This window comes from Lissotriton vulgaris, chromosome 12, assembly GCF_964263255.1.
Source record: "Lissotriton vulgaris chromosome 12, aLisVul1.2, whole genome shotgun sequence".
NCBI classification, from domain to species: Eukaryota; Metazoa; Chordata; class Amphibia; order Caudata; family Salamandridae; genus Lissotriton; species Lissotriton vulgaris.
This window is the reverse complement of record NC_141700.1, coordinates 547,595,917-547,617,108: the sequence shown is the minus strand read 5'-3', so window position 1 is coordinate 547,617,108 and position 21,192 is coordinate 547,595,917. Positions and strand designations below refer to the sequence as shown.

General features: G+C 45.5%; 1 protein-coding gene across 2 annotated transcripts in view; it reads right to left on the bottom strand.

Annotated features, from left to right (window-relative positions):
• Positions 1 to 21,192, bottom strand: part of ANKRD35 (ankyrin repeat domain 35) — a 230,343-nt gene that overhangs the window by 79,089 nt on the left and 130,062 nt on the right. For both annotated transcript variants that reach the window (XM_086945353.1, XM_086945352.1), the window contains exon 5: positions 18,346 to 18,403. Coding sequence is in view for 1 of the 2 variants with exons in the window: in XM_086945352.1 (XP_086801478.1) it covers positions 18,346 to 18,403 (58 nt within the window). In the remaining variant the exon portion in view is untranslated. The remainder of the gene's footprint in view (positions 1 to 18,345; positions 18,404 to 21,192) is intronic.

The window sequence follows — 21,192 nt, the reverse complement described above, 5'->3', positions numbered from 1 at the left end:
TAAAAATCTCGATTTCACATAACCACAAAGGAAAATCGTAAGCTTCTGAAACAGTAAGGTGCTTCATTTTGGTCTGAGGGTCTGTGTGCAAAGATGACTTTAGATATATTGTGCGTCTGCATATTAAATTAGCTTTGCCGGAGGTAGTAAATAAAGCACTTTACACTACGGTTACCTTGTATTCGCGGACATCAGGTTTTAGCAGATAAGGCAATAAACCAATCAATCAATCAATCAAGGCATTTGTAAAGCGCGCTACTCACCCGGGAGGGTCTCAAGGCGCTGGGGGAGAGGGGTATGTTACTGCTCGAACAGCCAGGTCTTGAGCTGCTTCCTGAAGGAGAGATGGTCTTGGGTTCGCCGAAGGTGGGTGGGGAGGGAGTTCCAGGTCTTGGCTGCCAGGTAGGAGAAGGATCTTCCTCCGGCGGTGGCTCTGCGGATGCGTGGTACGGTGGCAAGGGCTTGGCTGGTCGACCGTAGCTGGCGGGTGGGCGTGTAGAAGGTCATGCGGTCGTTGAGGTACTTGGGGCCCAGGTCGTGGAGAGCCTTATGTGCGTGGGTGAGGAGTCTGAACGGGATTCTCTTGCGGACGGGGAGCCAGTGCAGGTCTCTCAGGTGTCCAGTGATGTGGCTTTGTCGGGGGATGTCCAGGATGAGTCGTGCGGAGGCGTTCTGGATGCGTTGGAGTCTTTTTTGAAGTTTGGCTGTGGTTCCGGCGTAGAGGGTGTTCCCGTAGTCCAGTCGGCTGGTGACGAGTGCCTGGGTAACGATCTTCCTGGTTTCGGTGGGGATCCATCTGAAGATCTTGCGGAGCATGCGCAGGGTGTTGAAGCATGAGGAGGAAACGGCGTTCACTTGTCTAGTCATCGAGAGGGAGGAGTCTAGGATGAAGCCCAGGTTGAGTGCGTGGTCCGTTGGCTTGGGAGCGGTGCCCAGGGCAGGGGGCCACCAGGAGTCGTCCCAGGCGGAGGGTGATGATCCCAGGATGAGGACTTTCGTCTTGTCTGAGTTCAGTTGCAGGCGGCTGTTCTTCATCTAGTCGGCGACGTCTTTCATCCCTTCGTGTAGGCTGGCTCTGGCGGTGGGGGGGTCGTTGGTGAGGGAGAGGATCAGCTGAGGGTGATCACGTTGGGAAAGGGGTATTAAGTCCTAGAGCACAAACGTAACCAAAGAAGATGTAAGAAAATGCTGGACTGTAGTGAGTTTCTAGATCTTGGCTCTACCTACGTAGCATTACACTCATCCCTCACAAACCCCTGTTTCTGGTTAGAATGTTGGATAAGCTAAAAAAAAAATAAGGAGGACTGGAGCTGTGCTTAAAGCTGCATGACGAATTAAGCCTGAATAATTTCAAAGGAACCTAATGCTGAGGGTCTATGAGCAGAAGGCACAAGACCTACATTTTTTTAAGGTAGCCTAAATCATCTTTCATTTATGGCAGCCATGTAGCAGTGGAACTGAAAAAACTGTGTCATAGAATTACCACACAATTTCCTCGTTTCTGCAGATTTTACACTGTGTATGATTGACAATGTAACACAACTGTCAAATCGTCATGAATATCAACAGGAAATGGTCTTGCAGTCCTCTAGAGTAGAAAAAAATGCTAAATAAATCCGTAATAATCTAGTTCCTGGCCGTTACTTACTATGTTTTCTGCAGAGAGCAAAATACAGGCTTATTACTGCGTACAGCCTTATTACTGGGATAGCACTGCTATGTGAGGACTTTCTTGTTCGTTGCAGCGCTGCATTTATTCGTGTCCCTTTGGGAGGCGGAGATGGACATCAGGTAGGAGACATTTATAAAGAAAGACAATGCCCTTGTGGGGGTTTCTTTTTTTTTTTGGTCCTCATCTCACCTTACAAGCCTCTGCGGGTCTTATGAAGCCGCCTTCGTTACTTGTCGCCCCTACGGCTTACCGCACTCGCTTGGGTCGTCCGACGAGTCCCGTTGTTTTGTAAGGGACCATGGTGTAATCATAAGACCAATGATTTTACAGTAATCCTAGGTCCTTGCCCCAGCTCACCAGGGGGTGCCAGATGTTCGAGATCTTATCTTCCACTCCATCATACTCCAGTCGTGCCATAGAGAATGTAGCTTTAAGCCAATCTTCCCTTTGCGGGGGAAGGGCGTCCTTCCACCTCTTACACACTTCCCTTCTTGCCAGCAATATCAAGTTCAGTAATAGACCCCTATCTTTCTGCGAGAGGTTCTGGCTGAGGCGACCATAATCTCCAAAGAATACCAGTTGCATATTTATCTCGATGTTGGTGTTAAGTATGTCCAGTAAGTTGTCACCTACCTCAGCCCAAAATCTTGTGAGTGCAGGGCACTCATAGAAAATATGTAGGTCATTGGCAAGAGGTACTGCACATCTGGGGCATTTAGGAACAGGATAAGGAGCAAACTTTGCAATTTTTGCCGGGGTGTAATAGAGTCTATTAATAACAAAGAAATGATTTTTTTTTTTTTAGGCAGGCAGGTTTCAGTGTGGACGGGAACCCCACTCGGGCCACCAGCAGACCTTTTATATGAATCCTCATTGAAGACCCTGTATAGATCTGTTAAACCTGCCTGCCTAAAAAAAAATCATTGTGGGGGTTTGTGTGTAGCTATCAACAGTGCGCCAGGTGAAGTGGCACCCAGGCCCAGGGGTGCGAGCGGACCACTATACCCAAATTATAGCTTCTTTTAGCACCATACCAGGCAGTAGGGGGCCCTTGAGCCTTTGTTGGTCGAGGGCCCCAGGCACCCTTTTTACATCTGTAATTAGCTCTGGCTCTTTCTCCCTTCTGTTCCCAATGAGGGATCGGACTTCAACCATGATGACCAAAATGGGATAATCAATCAGGGTGTCATTTGTATTCACCCTGGTATTGAATTTGATACAATAAAATTATTGTGGCATGTTGGGGCTTTAACATCCCAATACCCATAGACATGGAAATATTGACTAGAGCACGGGCAGTCTCCTTCGTAAAGGAGTACTCCATCTGTGAAGAGATAAGTGACAAACTAGCCCAGAATGGTAGATCTGCGCATGCCATAAGGTAAGCAATAGAAGGAAGAACAAGTGTCTATGAGGAATCGGCTGTGGCCCTTGAGATTGTGGATCCCAGCGGTAGATCACCTTAGGGATGCGCTAAGATGACCAATCCACGCAGTAGCGCAGCAAGGATGCAAGGGCCCTGGGGCAAGCGAGGAAAAGGGCCCCATCGACTGCAGATGGGGTTCAATAAAGCCATTCTCAGGCTTCAAATGGCACCCTCGGGGCTCTAGGCCCCGGTGCACTGCACCTGCTGCACCCACTGTAGCTACGCCTCTGAATCCCCGTACGCCAGAGTAGGGTGACCACCTGTCCGTAACCTGCACGGACTGTAATTTCAGTCTGTCAGTTGTCTTTTGGTGATCTGACGTCGGACAAGTTTCGTCTGTTAGTTTTTACAGCTTCCTGCCCTATTTTGGAGCTGCCAGCGACGCGCTGTGATTTTAACCTGCTCCGCGACGCATCCCAGAACTGCCTTCCAGTGCAGTACCAAAGCTTGTTGAGCACTGACGAGAGCAGAGATATATTTTTAACAGAACACTAGAACGTCAAAGGGCATTTGAAAAGCTCTAGCAAGTTGCCCGGTCGGCTTTTTTCAAGTTTTATTATGGTTTTCCAATTTGTTTTCTTTTTTTACTCCTTTCCTATTGTATGTTTTGGCATTAACATTTTTATTTACATTGCAGGTTTTCACTTAAAACAATCATGTTGGTGTTTCTTTTTATTACTGTTCGAGGTGGATAGGTGTACGGATGGATGAACAGAGGGATGGATGAGAAGCTGGATGGCTGAAGATTGTGCGTATCAATGCAGAGGGTGTAAATGGGAGGTCTCTGAATAGACGGTTGTACTGGTCGGGCGGATGGATCTTGATGATTGGGTGGGAGATAGGTTAATGGATGCATATGGGTGCTTGGGTGGCTGGATGAATCCGTGCAAGTGGATGGATCTTGGTGGGTGGCTGCATGGGAAAATGGATGGATGGATGGATCTTGGTGGGAGGCTGCATGGGCAAATGGATGGATGGATCTTGGTGGGTGCATGGATGAATCTTGCAAGGTGCATGGATGGACAGTTGAACGTATGGGTGCTTGGATGGATGGATCTGGATAGAGTGATGGGTCTTGGTGGTTGGTGGATGGATGGATGGACAGATAGGTGGGTGGGTGGATCTTGGTGGGTGCATGGATGATATACAAAAGGATAGATGTGTAGGAGCTTGGATGGGTGGATCTTGGGGAGTCGGTGGATGGATCTTGTGAGGTGAATGGATGGACAGTTGAATGGATTGGATGGATGGATGGATCTGGATAGAGTGATGGGTCTTGGTGGGTGGTGGATGGATGGATGGACAGATAGGTGGGTGGGTGGGTGGATCTTGGTGGGTGCATGGATGATATGTGGCAGGTTGGGTGCTTGGATTGATGGTTCTTGGTGAGGGATGGTTGGATATAGGTGGATGGGTTGACCTTGATGGGTGCACGGATGGATGTAAAAAAAGTCAATGCATACTGTCCGAGTGTTGCACAATTCATTATTAACCTTTCTTCAACCTCTGTATTACATGGGCTGCAGCTTGCTGTACTGCAGGAGGTTGAGGGCTTCCGGCTTTAACTTTGATATTAAGAAGCTGCTGCTACCTATACAGATATTGGGACGGTCTGTGACAAACAGCAGAGGCAGTCTCAAAGCCTTGGAGGCCGTCATTCAGGAGCACAAACATGCTCCCTAGGTTTCTTGTGATACAACCCAGGGGAGCACCAAGTCACCAAGGACGGAGCAAGGTGTGAATGTTGTTTGTGCAAGGTACATCATTTTCGAAACAAGGACTATAAAGAACTAGATAGTGTCTACCCAGCTCAATGCGGAACTGCAGAAATAAAGACATCAATTTAAAGCTTTAAAAAAAAAAAAAAAAAGAATTCCCTGGTCAGCAGAGAGAATTACATAGGACGGTTAATAGGAGAAAAAGAACAATTGGAAACTACTGTTGATTAGGGCATATGTTTAAAGGAAAATGCAAAGTGAACAACCCAAAACAAACAAGCATTAGCAAAGCCAATTGGTTCCCATCCTTGGGACCTATTGGCCTTGCCAATAACTGTTGGCTATGCTGAGGAGCATCGGGCAAAAGGAAAATAAATGCACAGTGGGTACATTATTTTGTAGAGACATGCATTTATGATGTCATACCTGTGGCTGTGGCATTACGCAAGCATGCGTCAACAAAATTACCCTGGTGCCATTTAAAAAAATATATATTTTCCAATTGGAGATGGATTGGTTAGTTTAAAAAAAAATCATGATATTGGAATAGTTTGAATAAGATGAAGGCAGAGGGGCTAGAGGAAATTTGCTGCTGGACCTCCGAAAAACATAAAAGTTAAAAAATATATATATATTTTTTTTTAATTAAAAGGGTAAAGGGAAGAAATGGAGGAGCGAGTGCAGGATGGGGAAGACAGAACATGGGGGAGATAACAGTTGGGAGATCGGAGGAGCACACGAGGGAGACAAACACGGAACCCATGGGCTGGGTATGTTTAGTGTGCGAGAAACACATGAAAGTGAGCTGAACATGCGAGAGAAAGCAAACTGGAGCACGAGGGAGAGGGAGAAGTATACGAGGAAGAGAGCAGGAAAACACATGCACTTTCATGGAGTGCTAAACCAACAACAAAAAAGCAGTCCCATAAAAGTGAGCAGTGGTACGAAACAGGTCAGCTACCAAAAGGATGGTAAAGCACATATGCTCCAGGGAAGGGACAAACACAAAAGAAAGGCAAGCCAAGAATAGGAAGTAAAAAACAGAGAGAGGTGGGCAGTGGAGTAAGCCAACTCGTTGCATTTTATATATGGAGTTGGCTGCCACCAGAGGCTCTGCCAGCGACTAGGACTGCCATTAGTATCTGGAGAGATGCACTGTATGGTATGGTTTGGCTCGGTAAATGGACACAGACTCTGCTGTGGGGAGCGACGGCTATGCCACAGGTAGCGACACTGGAGGTATTCACGGGGCGGGGGGGAGAGGGGAGAGGATACAGTAAGGATCTTGACCTTTTGAGTGGTTGTCACAGACAATATTAGCAAGACATTCACTGCCCTTTTAGAGGAATTTGGGTTAGCTTAAACACAGTTTTCTAGGTTTCTTCTCCCTTAGATAAGAACATCTCGCACACATATAAAACACTAGTGACGCACACACACTAATAATTTCAAGAGCTCAGATTAAAAGGGGAGGCATATGCAGGCACATTAGATGCCTCAAATTTCATGTTTCCCTAGACTAACTCACCACTAATGCTTTATGGGTTTCGGAGTGGCATGCTACTGGCCACAACTCATCAGGAGTAGCAAGCATTATATAAATGCAAACCCTCCCCTCTTCTATCCCTCCACTATCCTTTTCAATCCAAATAACAGACTAACATATCCCCCACTCAAATTAATTTGATATCTCCCTATACTAATTCACCACTAATCCTTTTTGGATTCCGGAGTAGCGTGCAACTCGCCAAAAAAGTGCTTCAATGCCTCATCAGGGGTAGTAAGCACTATATAAATGCAATTACAATTAGCAGTTAGTTTTAGCACCCCCCCCCCCGAGAAACAGCAATCTTTTATGCTATAGACTTATGCAAGTCAACTATCTATATCGTATATACTATACCAGAAAAATATTGCAGCTGATGAGTAGGGAAAAGGCACCTATGTGCATAAGATGCCTTGGCAATTGGGGAAAATTTTTGCATAGAGTATGGGGAAAACCAACCTTACAGGAATGGTGGTGATGGGTGTTTAGAACCCTCCCAGAGACAACTCACTCTCACACTCATCTTGCGCCCCGCATGGGAAGGTTGAACATCACAGAAGTTCTAGTTCTTGATAGGGATACAACGTTTTTGTGGGGCTGCGGTTGTTGAAAAAACATATCGTCTGAACACTGACAGTGACAGCTTTACCCACCATATCCAAGTGGTTGGCTGGAGTAGACTGCAGTTGTAAATTGAAAAACAAGTTAAGAGTCATGGCTGTTTAAAGAATATGGTCAGATCTGTAGCAAGTGGACTGAATATTAAGATTTTAAGGGTTAAACACCTTCTCAGATGGTTAACACGATTGCTCTAGAAGCTGTTGTCTGATCAAGGACTGAAATACGTTGTCTTTCTGCCATGTCTTGTTTATTTGGAAAAGCAATAAAATGGACTACAAAAAAGATTAAGCAAATGAAAGACAATAAACCGACCAATGGGCGAGCAGTAGATCACTGTAAATTCTTGATAAGCCGGGCCTACAATAGAACTTGCACCTCTGGTAGGTGAGACCCCAAAATGGGACAGAGGTGGCATTGCGCTGGACTATATGACGCCTCCCACAGAAACAGATTACACAGCCAGATCCAATTTTTAAGGTATTCATCAGGTATGAAAGTCACTCATAAAAATGACTGCAGATAGGTACCAGGTTCTCTTTCTAACAGATGTTTTCCTCATTTTCACTCCTTTTTTAGAAGCAAACTTTGCACACTATGTAAAAACTTTTGTAAAGGAGTTCTTTGTTTAGTCTGCATTCTGTTTCTGTCTGGTGAGAAGCATGTGCCGAGGATGACTCACCTCTGGGTACAACGTGCAGGAGGCTGGGAACTGAACGTCAAAGGCACGCAAGTCCCTCTGTAGGTTAAAAACGGCCACAGATACCCGTCATTTAGGGTTTATGTGATGGAGAAATACTAACACTGAAAGATTTTTTTCCACTGAAACGTGATTCTTTCGCCAAGGACAAAAGTAGGTGGGAAAAGGTTAGACAGATCAGAAGGCCTGAGAAAGAATGATTGACAGCCCTGTGGAAAGTTGTTGTAAGGGGAAAGCGAGAGGCGCATGGACATGTTACCAGAGACCGTTCATGTCTACACAGCTCGGCCTGGAAGAGAACTGTCTTGTGACTGAGATTGACACGGTCTGATTGAATTTTCCAGTATTGGTTGTTGGTAGAGGGAGAAAAAAAACGATTCTGTACTATTTTTCATTTTTTAATGTTGAATAATTTATGGGTGTGCATTTAGAAGACGTCAAATGTGTGTTTTTGGATTTGTTGGGTCAAGGCCAACGACTGTACTAGGTTCTCGCCCTGCGGTTTTCGTTTTTTCCTCGATCTTGTTTTAGCAGATCTTCTTGCTGCCAAAATAAAACACCTCCCAACTTACACAGTGAGTACAGATCTCATCAACAGAGCCTTAAGCAGCGCTGGGGCAAGAGCGAGGCAAAGCAAAACCTATGCAGTGTGTTCTCCGCGGGACCCCTGTGACCTCCCACCGTGAAGCTTCAGGCAAGACCCAAGTACTCACCCCCTACTCCTCCATTTTAGGTAGAGCCTGGTGTGCTTTAGTAAGGTGACTCACTTACCACACACCTAGTGTGTGTCATAGTTCTCTGGATGTGTTATTGACTGTGCCCTTAAGATCACGGCGGTGTATGTGCTATTTGGTTAGCTGGCAAACATCCCAAAAAATTGAAACACACCTGCACCTTCTCTGCTCCCAAGTGCCCTCCCTTCCTCTCATTAACGTCACGGGGAAATCCAGGAGGCTTTCTAACCATGTGGCTTCAGTGAAAAGGAATCTGGCCAGCAACAGGACCACAAGCAACCTGCAGAGCATTCTGGGAGCAGAGCACCACCCCTGCCAACTCACAGATATACCACATCTCACAAGGGCAGCTCTTTGACTCTGGGGTGCACATCTGGCTTTTCCTAGGCAGGAGAAAGCCAAAAGGTTCACGCCTAGCCAAAATAACCAGTGCTAGATCTGAGCCTTTCTACTAACCGAGTTCCCAGTGGGTTGCTGAAATTTAAATTTCCAACTTCGATACGGTTAAAAGGGATCTTCGACTTCATCTTCTAGGACACATCCGGACTACAGTGACAAGTTACTTCAACAAGTCTCCTGATTGTATATGTGCTTTCACAATGTGACCTTCCTCTTCTGATGTCAATGGCACTGCAGGGCTCATGAAGGAGCTGGCTAACATGTTTTGTTTTTTGGCTACGTTACCTAAGAGCAGGGGTCTGTGGTCCACAGATCCCTGGAGTGCGCAACGCTTACTCATGGGGTCCTTGACCGTTTACAATATTAACATTAACAGATTAATCAAACATACACACATAAATCAAAAATGAAAACGTAACATTTTAAAAGGCTCTGTGAATGAGGAGGGGTTTGAAACTGGATGCCAAAAATTAAATTGGCCTCCTTAGCTTGTTTTGTAGGAGCAGTGCAAGTACTGCAAGCAGTAGTATACACATTTGGTGACCTAAACGGAAGCCCTTATATATCATATGTATTAGTAAAGCAGACATTCACCTTGAATGGATCTTCATGGTGAGTAACAGATGTTTGTTACCCACCTCAATGGCACTCATTCTATCGACTTCAGAAGTAATACCCAGTTTTGAACTTGTGAACAAAAGGTCAAACCCACATCCTTACACTGGATACATTAGTCCACTGAGCCACCAGACCTGACTAGTATGTGCAACAAAAAGAGGATCCCAACCAACACCAGAAAGACCATCACTCAAGTCCTCGTCACCAGCTGCACCGACTACGTCAACGCCCTCTACGACGGCATCTCCACCCAGCTCCTCAGAAGACTCCAGACCATACAGAATGCTGCAGCCAGACTTATCCTGGACCTCCCCAAATGAACCCACATCACCCCCCCCCCCCCCCCACCTGAGTGGCCTCCCCAGGCTCCCCATCCAGAAGAGAGGCCAGTTCAAGATCCTCACACACGCCCACAAAGCCCTCCACGACCGATGATCTGCCAACATCTACCATCAACTGAACCTCCAATATCTCCGCTATACACCCACGCTCTTCATTCACCCTCGCACACACCCCGCATCTGTCACAGCTGTAGTGGTGGCCGCTTCTTCTCCTACATCGCTGCCAAGACCTGGAATGACCTTCCCCCTCCAGCTCTGTACAGCCCCGTCGCTGGCAGACTTCAGAAAGTGACTCAAGGCCTGGTTCTCCAATGGAGACACAGCGCCCGGATACCCCTAGGGGTGACAGTGCTGCGCTTTACAAATGCGGTTTGATTGATAAATTGGCAGCAAAAAAAGAAAATGAATGTGATACGCTTATGTCTAGCATATCATTTTGTTTTTCAGAAATAAAACCACATTTTGAAAAGATCCAACCTTCCCATTAAAATTAAAAAGTTGCTTTTTGTATATTTTTTTGCTTTTCAACTAAGCAAAATATTTGTGGATTTTTTTTAATGTATACATGTTTCTAAAGTTGTGTTGTGTATTTTTTGATGTTCAAATTGTATAATGGTTTAGGCCAGGGTCCCTGGCATTCAACAATGACTCAATGGGGGTCCACAGAAGTAAAAGACCTGCTTGCTTATCAGATTTAACTGATACACTTAAAAAACCCAATTTGGCCTCCAGATTTTTAGATAAAAAGGTAGCTGTATTACTATGCACCCTAATGATTGGCATTCATGTGCAAAGAGAGGCAATACATAGTGTGTAACACATTTTTGATTTACAATCATATCTGCTACATTTCTGACAATTTTGAATTAGCTGTTATTTATGTTGTTTTCAGAAACTGATCAGATGTAGGCAGTGCTTAATTTATCAAAATATAAGTGTTAAGGCCCAAGGTATTGCAGAACAGCTGGACCACTCACCGGTCGAGCCGCTGCGGCTGAATGCCAGTGCCGGCATTACCTACTAATCATCACACTTAAACAAATGTGACATCTTCGAATAGTCAGGGCTACCTCAAGCTGTCGGGATAGCTTGGGAGAGCTGGTTTTATCATTTTTTAAATACATCGAATTGCTAAACATTCTTCTGAAGCGCTCTTCTCAAAAATAGGCTGAGTGTGCCACCATGTGGAATACTTTACAAAAACAAGTGCTAGTGTTTAAAAATAAGTGCCAGTACTGAGCACCAGCAAACACCTGCATTCATTAAGTAGCTGAGGGAGCAACACTGCATGTATGGAAAATGTTCCTTATATGTAACAATAAGATTGCAGATTTTAGCATTGTGGACTGGCATGCTGTGCGCTCTCCCTGAATATACTGTAGGGTTCGGAATTTTACAACTTATTGTTCTTCAAAGAACTTTTTGGGTGTGCATAAACATTTTGTTTCACTCAATCAGGGGTTTGTAAAGTGCAGCTATTCACCCGCAAGGGTCTCAAGAGGTCGGGGAATGTTGGGGGGGGGGCTCCGTTAAATGCTGGGGTTATCCGAAGAGCCCGTTTAAGTTAAGAAATGTTTACACAATGCTTCTCTTGTACACACTTGCTGCATGCATTATACGTCTGATAATGCAACAGACATGACAGCGCGTCACGTATCTTTCATTGTTTAAAGAACAAACATGCTCTTTATGGACTTTAATTATCTACTCTGATGCCAACCAAAGAGTTTATTCCTTTGTGGCTGGAGAGGATCCTGCCAAGCAAACGCGGAAGTGTTTATGGTCAATAGCAGAAATACAGGGAGGGATATGGTGCCTTTGATGACTTGTTGGGACTATTATCTTTGCATTCACTAATCAGACAGGACTTGTGTTTCCAAGTCTCATATATTTCTATCAGTTTGATTTAATGGACATTGGGGAAAGCAAGTAATCTACAGGTGGGTGGCTGTGTGTCAAAGACAAAGTGGGGACAGGACCCTCGCCAGTGCAGCAGGCCCACTGAGGCTTGCCCAGGAGTACGAGGGGGACCTCTACACCCCAATTACTGGTGTTTTAATACCAAACCGAGCAGCAGGGAGCCCATGTTCTTTGCTTGCATTAGGGAGCAGGGCACCCTTGCTACTCTACACTATCCTTGTGGCATCAACTTCAATATTATTTCACACAAGACAATACTGTGAAACTCAGCTGATGTGAAATTAATCTATAAAATAAATACCACATACTTTCTGCAGCTTGGAAAGGGCAAGAAGAACAGCCATTTATTTACCACAGCTTGCCTGAGTAGAGACAAATTAGGCAAGGCAGGTTTTTATCCATTTAAAATGTATTCTTCAAAGATTTTGAATGTGAATGTGTGAGAAGCTTAAACTAAATAAGAGGCCAGTCAAGCTCTGCAGGAAACTGTGGAAAAATACTGAAGATAGCTGAAGGAAAGTCTTAGCACTCCACAAAAGTGGTTATTGGCAAGCGAGTCAAAAGCTCAAAGAAATAGGAGGGAAATGCATGCGTTTAGCAAAAGTTTGAGCTTTGCAGAGCCTGTGTAGTCAAGTTAACATGAGGGTACCCACACAAGCCAAAGCATCCTGGACTCCCCTGGGTGATTCGTTTTCAGAAATGTCTGGCTTTAGTAGGATGCCTGGTTTACTGGCTGACCCCAAGCCTAAAGATTAACTATTCAGCATGGCAAGAGGGATTAACCCTCCCCCACTCTGCCACTTGTATGTCAAAGCTACATCCAAATCAACCCAAATTTCTACTAGCTTGTCATGGGTTGGAATGCTGTAGACACCGGACAGGCAGAAAGACTGCTGTGGCAGTAGTGTGGGACACGCCTGATGAATGGATGACCCACCCCATATACATGTGTATATCTGATGTCTAGTGGACTCTGACACCGGAGGGCAGATTTGCAGAAAACCCCACCAATCTGCCTACCGGTGAGGGGTGGCTGGAAGACAGTTTAGCCCCGTTTTGGGGACGGGGCTTGAACTGATCCCTGCACGGGTTGCATAAACACTTTGCACCTTAAACCTAAAATACCCTGCTGTCTAGTGGGCTGTTTGTGCTGGGAGAGGAAGACTGGGGTCATACCCTCAATTTGACCCCAAATGGGGTAGAGATGCTGTATTATCCTGTGCCGTGTGCAGGGAGTCACTGGTGTTTGCCCAATGGCCCTCTCCCCTCTCAAAAATAAATTCCTTGTGTCTAGGGTGATTTGTGCACTTCCACAGTGGGGCAGATTGGAAGCAATCCTCCCTATCTGCCCCAAGGGGAGGGCTGAGTGACTATCGGCCTGGGAGGGCTGGAAGTAGTGGCCCTTGCCAAAGCAGCCACTCCCCCATCATGAAATAAGAAATCCCTGGAGCCTAGTGGGCTTTCTACCCTATCGAGGGGGACGATTGAAGGCAAACTCTGTATCTGCGCACTGGAGTTCAAAGCACTGTGTGCTGCTTCCGGGGTGCAGACATGGCCCTATGCTAGGGTGGGCTGCCCTCACTCCATTTCTTTTCAGCCATGAGGAAATCCTTGGTGTATAATTAGCTTTCAACCATCGTGTGTAAAGAGGGTTCAGACTAGGGAAACCCTCCCTACCTTCTCCAAAATTGCGACAGGTAACAGCGGTAGGGCGAGCAGGGGGAAGTCGACAAAAGACGAGGAAATATAAAATAAAAAAGAAAATCACTTACCTTGCACTCACCGCATTGCAGAGTTGGCGATGCGGCGAATGCAAGGTAAGTGGCTTTCTTTTTTTCTCCTCATCTGTCGACTCCTTCCCCTTCCCCCACCCTCCCCCACCTCTCTTACCCTCACCAGCCACAATTGACTGTAAAAATAGTGAGGACGTGTTGACAAGCAAGTAAAGTGGTTAAATCAATGTAATGGGCAATTGGGAATATTTGTGCCATATCCTGCAAGTGCCAATTTGGGGAGCACTCCTTGTAACCCACAAAGTCCCACCACCCATTTCTAATTAAGAATCATACTGTGGATACTTTGGTCCTTGTAGGGAGATCTCACTGGCAATTGCATGATGGCAATCATGTATTAGATTGCATTTTTTTCATAGGATATCTGAACAGAACTGATATTTTTGAATTCTTGAATACGTTCAGAGCTGCAGATTTGATAGAAGCATGTTGAGAAATACATTATTGAACGCCCTTTGCTAGCTTTCCCCGTTAAATATTAGTTCCTGGGCTCACAATTGTTCATAGGAGTCCGCGACCATCAATGCTGAAGGCCAGGCTAACCAAATGCCAAGGGTGCCTAGTCTAGATTCCACCTTGTGAATTTTTCTGCAGCCACCATACACTGTCTCTTTACTTTTCTCTTGCGTGATCCCCGCTTCCCTCCTTTTTACGGTTTTTATTATATTTTTGTTTCTCCAACTTTCTCCCTTTTCTGCAGTTCTCTCTTTCTCCGGGTAAAGATCTTATGATGAAGCCCCCTTCCTGACCACCTGCAAACACCGTCATAAATTAAGCACGGTCAATAATAGCATCTGAATTGACAGGAGTGATGCAATTTCTTTTAGGCTAATTAAAGACACAGCGCTGTTAACTCCAGCTCAGCTCCTCACATCTGCACTCAGCTGTGGCCTCGTCACGCCAGGTGCTCTGGTGAACGGGACACAAAAGGCGCAGGCCGCACCGAACGAGAGATGTGTGCAAAGAACAAACAGAAGCCTGTTGTGGTGCTCATGCATCACAACAGAGAGAACCAGCCACGACTCGATTCAGGGAAGATCTGAGGATAAATGAAAGAAAAGAAAGTTGCGGACTGTTGGCAGAGGCCTTTGTTCCTGACCTGAAGCCGCGCGCAGGCTCCATGCTGGCGCAGAATGTACACAAAGTCACAGGGAGTCGTGGCTGGAGCTGCATTGGGCTCCACAGACAGCTGAACATAGTGCTTTGTGCTGGGCTTGTGTGGGTGGGGTATGTTTGTATAATACTTGGTTTGAAGGGCAGATTGGTGAAAGAGCATAGGTGTGCCTGTAATTCTTAGCATCCTCTATGTATGATTTGCTGAGTTCTGAGCAAGATGGCGGTAGTGTACAGTCCAGGGGAGGCTTCTCTGCTAAGGGGGACGAGCGAAGCCCCACTGCCTTTCAGCACTGTAAAAAAAACAAAAAGGGCATGATAACACAAGGTTATTATCATTTTATTTTTCCATGCTGAGGCACTTTCGCGGGGCAGGGCAGGGTAGGGGGGAGAAGTGGTGGAACTCTGCAAGTGCCCAGGACTGTTTGGCCAGCCGTCTTGCACCGCCCAAACAGTCGTGCACATTTTGCATGTTCTCCACACAGGCTGCATTACAGCCTGGGTGGAGAACATGCCCAGGCTCCCATTCCCTGCCTGAGCTCTGAACCGCAGCGCTCAGACCAAACAAAACGCTGGCATTGCAGCGTTGGGATTGGCTTAGGGGAGCCTGGGTGTTTCCTGCTAGCACCTCAAGCCAGGAAGAGGATGGAGGAGAGGAGCCAGACGGCCAGCCGGTAGGTAAGTGTTCTTTTTTTTTTGTCTTTTAAACCCCCATCACCCCCGCCCCGCCTTCTACCCTCCCTGCCCCACTGCTGCTTCGCGGGAGCAGCGGCTACTGGCAGTGCCTCATGTCTTCTGTAGGAGTCAGGTGAAAGCTGCATGTGCTGTTTTATTTTCTATGTCTTTCTGGGTGATTAAGGAGGTGAAATGATTTACTGTAGCACTGGATTCAGACAGTGCCCAGCATCATATCACTGGAGGAAACATGCAGCCTCACCTTGCGTGGGAGAGAAAGAGCACAGCCTTCCCGACCCGTTTAGAGAACTCCTCAGGAGAAGGCACATCAACTCTGAAGCAGAACAACCGAGGTGAGGGATAGAGGTGGCGCCCTAACTTTATAATGAACCAAGAGTCCAGGGACTAGAGACTCAATCTCTGTAACCAAGCATGAGAGATGTCCCCACTCCACAAGTAATCTGCAGGCTACCTTAGCTGGATGTCCCAACCCTTCAATCTCCACGCACACCAACTGAGGTTTGAGGGAAAGGTAATGGTTTAGATGAGATTATGGGAAGTGGGCGGTACAAAAGGAGGTGGTGATGGACGGAGCATCTGAACCAATCAAACACTCACACCCAGTCAACAGATCTGGGTTTAATCCATCACCGTTCTTTAGCCCACTCTGCCACCCCAGTTCAGACATGGACATATGCAAATCAGTCTGACCCTGTGCCTCATGGGAAGTGGTACAAGTGGGTAAGTGGGGTAAAGAAGGGGTAAAGAAGGAGTGAGAAGGGCTGGCCAGACGAAGGGTAAGCCGAGGGAGATAGTCTACCACCCCAGAGGCCACAGAAGTGAGAGAGGATGCATTATTCAACCAATCTTTAGGCCACGTGAGGTAGAAGAGAGCTAGGATATTGTCCAGTGTTCCATTCCTCAAACAACACACCCAGGTCTTTAAGTGGGATGAAAAATAAGTGTGAGGTCTCTCAACGGGGCGTGGCATAACAAACTTAATTTCTGGGATTCTCATAGTGTGCAACTTGAGCAGTAATTTGGATCCTCTCTGAACTTTGTTATTGCATCCACGTAAATAACACAGCAACTGACATACACCTAAAGCCAGCCAGGACTACTGGCTGTGTCAACAGTTGTTAGCTGTTTAACATAAATGAGTGACAACACTGATTTTGTTGTAAATGATTAATATTGAAAATGTTTCAGTTCTGATCTGGTGAGACTGTGAATTAAATATTACTGGTGCCTGTCTAATGGACGGTGGTATTCAGAGTGTCTCCATCACTCCTGTTATGTTCACTCTATGTTACACATTTTCTCTCTCCACATCTTGTCCATCTGCTGGTATTCCACCTCATCTATTTCCTCTTCGGCACTCTTTTCATTCGCTCCTAAACGCACTTCCTCAAATCTTTCACTTCACCACACCCAAACACACAACTCACCCACTCACTTTTTACTTTCACCTTGTCAATATTTTGATAAGTGCGTACCGACCTCACACACATTTGCACACATTCACAGCTGCACCTGCAATACGTAACCACTGCTCTGTGCGCTCTGCAGATATGCCAAGGATTGGATGACCATGCATCATATACGCCTTTCAGCCCACTGACAGGCACATTGGAAATCGCACTGCCTTTGGCATCAGCTGCAGACCTCTTATTCGTGACCAGTCACAAACACCTTTATGCAAAAGTAATATGCTACACAGAAAAAATACAGAAAGATAACATCCTGGAAATAGCGACCGGGAAAACAAGATTAAGTAAAACGTGAAATAAAAAATGAAACCTGCTGACATGGATTACCTTAACCTACCTTTTACCTTCATAGTTCAGAAATCGATCACTATTTTTTACATTAAATTTAAGGACATGAATATGGGGCCTGACAGGCACCAGTTTCAATGTCAGTTTTTAATTACTATCAGGTCTGAGATCTGGAGGGACTCGGCCCACTTAAATCGCTGGAAATGCCCCACCCTGCCAGTGGTATTTGCATCAAAGAATCAGGGCTTAATTTGAGCCGGTAATGTCCGGTGCTCAGCACCGGCACTTAATAGTCAACACCGGCCCTTATGACAGTTGCCACATGGTGGCGTAGTTTGTCTAATTTAGAGACAAATACAACAACAAGTTATTTAATAATTCAGTATACAATCAAAATGACTAATAGCCTTTCTTACAGCTTTGGGAGGCCTGGCATTGTCGCACTTGTAGGAGTGTGATAGTTAGTAGTTGTGTTGGTACTGTCATTGCCAACACTGGCAGGGTCATTAACTTGTGCAAGCTGTAAAGGAGTCTGGACTAGGGCACGGCATTTATTTATTTTTATAAATAATACACTGCAACTAATGTTGCCATACAGGCACTGGGGTCGTATAAAACACACATACTTAGGTTTATGTAGCGTTACAAACAGGATAAGGAGTATGGAAGCACTCCTTACATTTTCCAATAGGAAAACTGAAGCAAAAGAAAGCTTACGTAATAGGAGCATACGTAATAGGCCAGGATCAAATCATTCATTGGAAAAGGATGAAGAAAATAACCAAAATGTAAAAAACAAAAATTAGTGATATTACTAGGGTATAAAAACGTCGCCTTTCACGAGACTGTTTTGGCAGTAATTTCTCGCATTTCCAATCTTGACCAGGATAGGTGAAACAAAAGTATGTGTTACTACAAGCATGGTGTTGTGGGATAGAGTTAAACCAGGTCGGCATTAAAACTGCAAATATTAAAAAGTAGAAAATGTTTTTCTGCTCCAAAAGGGCTGCCATGTTGGAGGGATTGTGTTGTTTTTACCAACATATCTTGGTTAAGTGCCTGTAACCTAAAAGTAAAGTCCCTCTGTAGTATGGACTTGGCTTTGAATCCCACAACTGATAAAATGAGTACAAGCGAGTTGTGCAATATCAAACATGCGCAACACCAATGGTCAATATTATGATATTCGACGTAGCCCAGCTTCAGAAGGACACAATACATTGAGGTCTTGAATTTGCACACTTTCAAGCACTCCCAGTGTACGACCACTGCTCTCGCTTGCTATACGGCTCACCTGCACAGTGCAGAGCTGTCCGGCTGTGGAAGTCAATGGATTCCTCATTGGCGCCATGCTGAAATTAAATAGCAGAGGGTTACATCGCATGATCTATTCTAGCTTGCATCTCTGAGCTTGAGACTTCACATCTGGGGAGAGGTCAAATCAGAGAGATTTTGGACACTATAGAGAGGGCAAATGCTAATGCCAGATGAGCTCCAGGTTCCAATAAGGTGTATTAGAAGTAGGGCTCCCTAAGATACACCACTCAACCATCCAAATACACAACCACAGCTGATATATCTGAAGAATGCTCTTTATACATGAAACATGGCGGGCACTTCTGAAAGCAAGGATAGTGTTGGGAGACATTAGAAAGATAAATGGGCTTTGATCAACAAGAGTGAGGTTGATGGTCTAATTGATGGAAGCAATAAGTAGGACAACCGATATCATCATGGAACCCAGAATACCAGTCTTTGATGAGGAACCAAAAGAAGTGTGTTGGAATGGAGCAAAGAGGTCAATATTCTAGAAAGAGGGTTTAGAAAATGTCAGTTCCTGGAGGTATGCCACATCCACCTTGAATGGGGATTTATAGGCCCAGATATAGACAGCCCTGGCGGAGTAGGTCAGTTTCCAATGATTTAATTGAAAAGCATGCTTGGATAGGCACGCTTACACCCTGAAGATCTGAGACCTGATCTTCAATACACACATACAGTGGGACCACAGAGAGACCTGATAGCAAATACCTGGCAAGTCAGTTACTGTTAATGTGTCTGCATCCAGCCACTAAGATACTTGAGCAATGGTGAGTGGCAAGGTGCTTTCATGGTGGAGGGTCTGGGAGGAAGTAAGGGTACTATATATCCATGGAGCTGCCCCCACACACCTTTCGGAACTCCCAATGCCAGTACCTGATCTTTCACAGGCGTGAATTACCTCGTTTGCCACATAATATTTTTATCTGGATGCATAAAAGTAAGCACAGGAAGATACGTCAATGAGGTGATCGCTTTACTTAGAAAAGATCCTCTGTACTTCAGCTCACATGAGCTTTTCCCAAACTGTTCCTCTCTGTAATGTCCCCTCACAGACATTGCCCTTGACTGTCCTCCTTTCATCGCAATTTCTGTCCACGTCACTGCTCAGCGAGGCGGTGCCTAAAAATCCTGGCGAACCCTAATGCCCACTATCCTGCCCGCTGGAGAGGTCAGGGCATTTCTGTGACTATATCAAGTCCTTTCCTTTTAAATTCTCTTACAGAATTAAAATATAATTTTGTTGTTTTCAGTGGATTAGGGTTGTCTTTCAAATCGTCAGCCCGCACACTGGTCCCTGGAACATCTGGGGAAGCAGCACTTTTGGGAATCTAAAATTCCAGTCTGTGAGTGCCTTAGATGGGTGGCAGTTGTTCAGGCAAAGAGGCAGCTCCTGGCTTTGCTTGTAGGCGCTGCCTTGTATTGGGAACTCCACTACAAGTGAGTTAAAATGACACACTACCACTCCAAGTCACACTGCTTTTGTATCCCGCCCCATTCTACTATCTAGTCTCTTTTCTATATCTATAGTCATTTCACTGTAGGTGGGGATATATTAACCCTGCTAAAGTGGAAGGTTCACATCCTAAAACAAGCATTGGCAACACCAATTGGTCAGGCTTGGGGTGCCACCCTTTTGGCTTACTTAATGCTAGTTTTTCCGTATTTCTTTTAAATTAAACATCGTGGGAGCTGGTGGTCCTACACGAATATATGTATTTTTTTTAATGCAGAAAACACTTGACCACTGCAGTCCCTGGCACTGCAATGAACTACTTTGCATGTAGATGGTCTGCCTTGTGAAAGAGCAGAAAGCTGTCACCCAGAGTGAAGTTAGCCAATAGCTGGAGTGTGCCGACTCATTGGATAATGCTGTCGGCTGTAGTGGACGGAAGATACATACGAATTGTTACAGCTAATAAAAATATACAAATATGAAGTAGAGACAGTTTGTGGCAAGGTCTGTTTATTTCTTTTGTATTGATATGATTTACTTTATTGACCCTCAGGCTTCTAAAATGGCATTTTGTAGTAGACAACCTCAGTCTGTCATGAGGACAGAATAGAGGCACATTCTCATATTACAACCCCCAAGGCCTCAATTCATTTTGTTGATTTTCGAGCTGCAGGTTTGTGGCAAGTACAAAATTATATATATATACATATGTTCAGAAGTTTAAATAGAAATTTTACCCAGGATTTCTGCCAAGTCATGAGTTGTCTACCTTGGGCTTGAAGGGGAGGTAAGCTCCCATCGCCTTTCAAGACCTGTAACACGATTAGCAATAAATCCGCAAACAAGTGGGCTAGCATCACACAATGGACCTGGGTGACAGCAGCCTTCAGTATCATCAACACAAAGTCTATTCAAGTGTCGACAGGTTATAAGAAAATTGTATAGTTAAAAAAGCTGTCCGGCTGGTTGGTCGCGTGCGCGTTTTGGGAGGAGGCGTCTTTCTTCAGTTTTCACAGAGCCAGACCCAGTTTGGGTTGACGAGTAGTCAGAACAGCAGACCATAATTAGAGGTTGTGTGGTGTGTGTCACCTGGTGACTGCGCTTCTACCTCCAGAAAATGTGGTTGCGCAGCAGTACCTCTTCATGACACTCACCGCAGTCAGCTGAAATCCTGTAATGAGCCGTTGGGCGAGAGTGGCGCGTCCAGCGACGCGGTGACCACAAGACATGAAGCCGTAGACACAAAGGGGCAGGGACTCCAGCAAGGGAAGGGAACTCAGGTTCATTCTTCTCCATTGAGTGCGCACCTGTTATACCCTCCAGGTGATCACGCAGTCCTACGCCATGGCAGGCGCCACTCCCGCC